A 4,988-nucleotide genomic window follows, 5' to 3' on the forward strand; every position below is an offset into this window, starting at 1 on the left:
CATGGAGCTTTGACATGCTGAGGAATGCTGGTCAGTCATAAAATATTTCCAATACAAGGATTTCCTTAAAAAATAGGACATTTCCAAAGACTTTGTATTCTGTTTCCTAATATTGGAGAATGGCAGGGAACGGGGGGATTAATAGTAAAGATTGGTTATGAATTATTTATTATGAAATTTTGAAAGTTCCTGAGACATTGGAACTCTTATTTTAGTGTTCTGTAGATTCACAGGAGATGGCTAATGTGCTTGCAGCCTCTCTGCCCATGGACAGCACCAGTATTCCCTTTGCTGGAGCCATCAGGCTCAGTCTGAGCTGTCCTTTGTCCCACCTGCAAACAGAACCTGCCCCAGCCAGTGCCCTGCAAACAGGCAGGGTCCTGTAGGGCCAAGGAGAGGGCACAGAGATTTGGGGTCTGTGAGTGCTGGCAGGGAGAGATCAGGCACTGGGAAACACCTGCAGGAGGAAAATCACCAGGAAGCAGAGAGAAGATCAGGCAATGAGAGAAAACAAACCCCAGCAATGCTGTGGCAGGGAGAGCTTAGAGATGCTCACAGGATCCCCTCCAGTGCAGCCCCTCCCTCTGAACAAGCCCCCTCCCTCCTGTGCCCCAGCCCAGCCTCTGCCCTCAGGACTGGGGCTCCAAGGCGTGCAGCCCCTCCTGTGCAGGCAGAGCTGCAGCAGAGCCGTGGGGCAGCTCTGCAGCCCCGGGCCCAGTTCCCTCTGCAGAGCACAGGGCTGGGAGCAGCTGCCCGGCCCTGGGGGCTCTGGAGGGGGCACAGCTGGCTCAGGGTGACGCTGTCCCCAGTGCCCGGCTCTGGGCAATGCTGTCAGGGCAGCCAGGGAAGGAGCTGCATCTCCCTCAAACCAATGCCATCATAAGGACACCTGGAATCTCCCTGAGATTTCAGTCCAAGCTTTGAGCTTCCCTCCAGGATACAAACCTGTCCTGTAGCATCTCTGTGTTATCTAAAAACCCCACGGTGAGACATAAAAGGTCTAAAATGAGAAAATGCTGTTGGGTTGGGGAAATGAGCCTTGTCCTGGGTACAAATGTGGGGCTGAGACCTTGAGAAGGGGATGGACATTTGGTGGACTGTGGGGATCCATCTGCTCTCAGCAATGTCAGGATGGTTTTTAAATGAAGCATGGGAGGGTGATCATCCTCTGTCAGGGAAAGGTGAAAGCCCAGACAATCCTGGAACAGGACAGGGTGACGGCCCTCCTTCCCTTCCTCTCCACTCACCACCTTGCCTCAGAGAACTCACTGTTCTCTGAGAGGGCAGCAGAAATGCAGAGATTTTCTGACATCCAAAAATAATCAGCAGAGGAGATGAAGAAAAGCTGTAAATAACACTAGTACATTTAAACAGACTATACCATTCCTGTTCTCTGGCAGTGGGAGGGCAGATGCTGACAGGGACTTCTGTGTTAACAGAGATTCAAAGTGGAACACAGAGACAGGTCCCTGTCCCTCTCCTATCTCTGCACAGCAAGGCTGAACTATAAAAATCTCTGTGTGTACTTGCCCTGAACCTGAAGTCCCACTCAGGCATCACCAGCCAGGGCTCCACACTTGGAGCTGAAGGAAAATCTGCTGGAAATTGAAAAGGGTGTCAGAGTGTTACAGGAGAAGGGTCTGTGGGAAACGGCTTTGATTTTGTTGGAAGAAGTTTCTCCCAACCGGTCACTGACTTTTCTCCATGAACAGCTTCCAATGGCCAGAGACAGCAAATGTCCAACAGCAGCTCCATCAGGCACTTCCTCCTGCTGGCATTGGCAGACACGCGGCAGCTGCAGCTCCTGCACTTCTGCCTCTTGCTGGGCATCTCCCTGGCTGCCCTCCTGGGCAACGGCCTCATCATCAGCGCCGTAGCCTGCGGCCACCACCTGCACACACCCATGTTCTTCTTCCTGCTCAACCTGGCCCTCAGTGACCTGGGCTCCATCTGCACCACTGTCCCCAAAGCCATGCACAATTCCCTCTGGGACACCAGGGACATCTCCTACTCAGGGTGTGCTGCTCAGCTCTTTTTTTTTGTGTTTTTCATGTCATTAGAGGTTTCCCTCCTGACCATCATGTGCTACGACCGCTACGTGTCCATCTGCAAACCCCTGCACTATGGGACCCTCCTGGGCAGCAGAGCTTGTGCCCACATGGCAGCAGCTGCCTGGGCCAGTGCCTTTCTCTATGCTTTGCTGCACACAGCCAATACATTTTCCCTGCCCCTGTGCCATGCCAATGCCCTGGGCCAGTTCTTCTGTGAAATCCCACAGATCCTCAAGCTCTCCTGCTCCAAATCCTACCTCAGGGAACTTGGGCTTCTTGCTTTTAGTGCCTGTTTAGGTTTTGGTTGTTTTGTGTTCATTGTTTTCTCCTATTTGCAGATCTTCAGGGCTGTGCTGAGGATCCCCTCTGAGCAGGGACGGCACAAAGCCTTTTCCACCTGCCTCCCTCACCTGGCCGTGGTCTCCCTGTTCCTCAGCACTGGCACATTTGCCTACCTGAAGCCCCCCTCCATCTCCTCCCCATCCCTGGATCTAGCACTGTCAGTTCTGTACTCGGTGGTGCCTCCAGCCCTAAACCCCCTCATCTACAGCCTGAGGAACCAGGAGCTCAAGGCTGGAGTGGAGAGACTGATGACTGGATGGTTTCACAAGCATTAAGCTGCTGGCAAGTTTCTGCCAATCACTTGTTATAAAAGTAACCTTCAATACTTCTTGTTAGTTTCATTTTGGAGATTATTTCTTTTATTAATTTTAAATATTTTCTACAAAGTGATGTCATTGTTTGTGCCAACTTGGTGTTGCCAGTGCTGCTGCCGTGGCCCTGCCCTGCTGCCCTGGTGGCCCTGGTGTTGCTGCAGGGCCTGAGTGCTCTCAGGGCCGGGCACAGCCCTGGGGGTGGCAGTGCCAGGGCTGCAGCAGGGACAGGCCATGGGCACTGCTGGGGCAGCGCTGACGCCTCAGCCCAGGGCCTGGGGGCTCCAGGATCCTTGCCCAGGCTCTCTCAAGAATGCGTCCAGGCCAATGCCCAGCGCAGAAAAGCCCCATGAGCAGCCCCAGGCTGGCCGTGGGCAGGCTGGGGGCAAACAGCATGGCTGGGGCTCTGCAAGGGCCCTGGGGCAGACGGGAAGGAGCAGCAGAGCAGGGGCTGATCCATCCCCAGTGCGCTGCACAGCCCAGGGCAGCGTCCCAGAGCGTCCTCATGGAGCTGCCAACAACATCCCCCCTCTGCAGCCCTGGCCTCTCCCCCAGCTCACACAGGTGCCCCATCCTTGCAGGCACAGACACGGCAGCACTGGCTCAGCAGCCCCTGTTTGCATTGCACAGAGCAGGGGGAGCACGCCCATGCTGTTGCTGTGGGGACATGAACCTGAGGGAGCACAAATGCCATCAGCCCCTGGGGCCAGCAAGGGCTGGGGGACACCAGGGAAACCACTCAGGTTTGTCGTGGCCTCTGCAGTCAGCCAGAAAGTTTGCTCCCATGAGTTGGGAGTTTCCTGTCCTTCCCCTGCAGACGCTGTTGCAATTGCTCCAAGGGTGGTTGCAGAGAATCACAGAATCAGCAAGGCAGGAAAAGACCTTGGAGATCATCAAGTCCAACCTCTGCCCTGACACCGCCTTGTCTACCTGAGCCTCCTCTTCTCCTGGATAAACAATCCCAGCTCCCTCAGCAACTCCTCACAGGACCTGTTTTCCAGACCCCTCACCAGCCTTGTTGCCCTTCTCTGGACACGCTCCAGCCCCTCCATGGCCTTCCTAAATTGGGGGCTCAGAACTGGACACAGCACTCGAGGTGTGGCCTCACCAGTGCTGAGTGCAGGGGAAGAATCACTGCCCTGCTCCTGCTGGCCACACCATTCCTGATCCAGGCCAGGAGCCATTGGCCTTCTTGCCCACCTGGGCACGCTGCTGGCTCATGTCCAGCCTGCTGTCCATCAGTGCCCCCAGGTCCCTTTCTGCCTGGCTGCTGTCCAGCCACTCTGTCCCCAGCCTGTAGCACTGCAGGGGTTGTTGTGGCCAAAGTGCAGGACCCGGCACTTGGTCTTGTTCAGCCTCGCTTTGTTGGATTTGGGCCCAGGATCCAGCCTGTCCAGGTCCCTCTGCAGAGCCCTCCTACCCTCCAGCAGATCCACACTCACACCCACATTGGTGTCATCTGCACATTTGCTGATGCTGGACTCAGTCCCCTCATGCAGATCATCAATGCAGATATTGAAATCCACGCTGGCTGGCTCTGATCCCTCTGCCATCCTGTGCGTGCCCTGTGATGGCACTCAAGGTGATCTGTTCCATAACCTTGCCGGGCACCCAGGTCAGCCTGACAGGCCTTTAGTTGCCCAGCTCCTCCTTCCATCCCTTCTTGGGGGTGGGCTCACATTGGCACCTCCAGTCCTCTGGCACCTCCCTGCTGAGCCAGCACTGATGGTCAATGATGGAGAGCAGCTTGGGGAGAGTTGTTGGGGCACCAGGGTAGCTATAGATCCAATGGTGTCAGGAACCCACGTCTTAAGAGAGGAACCCACTTGCCGCGGCAAAAAGTCCAAATATGGACCACACTGGACAAATTTAGACCAGCCTTTTTTTATTATTAATACATCAGCCTCAGAACATTGTTAGATGTTAACAGCATGCTGGCCTAATGGGTAATGCCCTCGAAGGTGGGGTAAAACGGAATGACATAAAACCATCTCAGTTTAGATTTCAACCAATCACACCAAAACAAGACATATTGACAAGCTTTCCATCCAATCCTTATAAAACATACGTAATAGTAGTTAGAACAAAGACTGGTTCATAAAAGACAAAGAACAGAGCTCTATTCACAGTAACCTTCTAAAGATATACATTAAATAAACTTGTTGCCATCCTAAAGCCAAATCTTCAATGTCCTATTGTTATTTGTCACGTCTACTGCTTGGGAAACTTTTCCGCTGTAACAGAACTTCGGGCCACATCCTGAGGCCTAAATACTCTTTTTTAA

General features: G+C 53.7%; 1 protein-coding gene across 1 annotated transcript; it reads left to right on the forward strand.

Moving 5' to 3' along the window:
- Nucleotides 1-2,080: 2,080 nt before the first annotated feature.
- LOC135441351 (olfactory receptor 14J1-like) lies at nucleotides 2,081-2,668 on the forward strand. The gene has a single exon (XM_064700899.1). The coding sequence runs from the start codon at nucleotides 2,081-2,083 to the stop codon at nucleotides 2,666-2,668; it is 588 nt and encodes a 195-aa protein (XP_064556969.1).
- The last annotated feature ends 2,320 nt before the right edge of the window (nucleotides 2,669-4,988 follow it).

Source organism: Zonotrichia leucophrys, unplaced genomic scaffold (genome assembly GCF_028769735.1).
Source record: "Zonotrichia leucophrys gambelii isolate GWCS_2022_RI unplaced genomic scaffold, RI_Zleu_2.0 Scaffold_253_75397, whole genome shotgun sequence".
NCBI lineage: Eukaryota > Metazoa > Chordata > Aves > Passeriformes > Passerellidae > Zonotrichia > Zonotrichia leucophrys.

Bases quoted from the DNA above. Each gene is read 5' to 3' on its own strand.
- LOC135441351 (XM_064700899.1), top strand. From the start codon at position 2,081: ATGTGCTACGACCGCTACGTGTCCATCTGCAAACCCCTGCACTATGGG.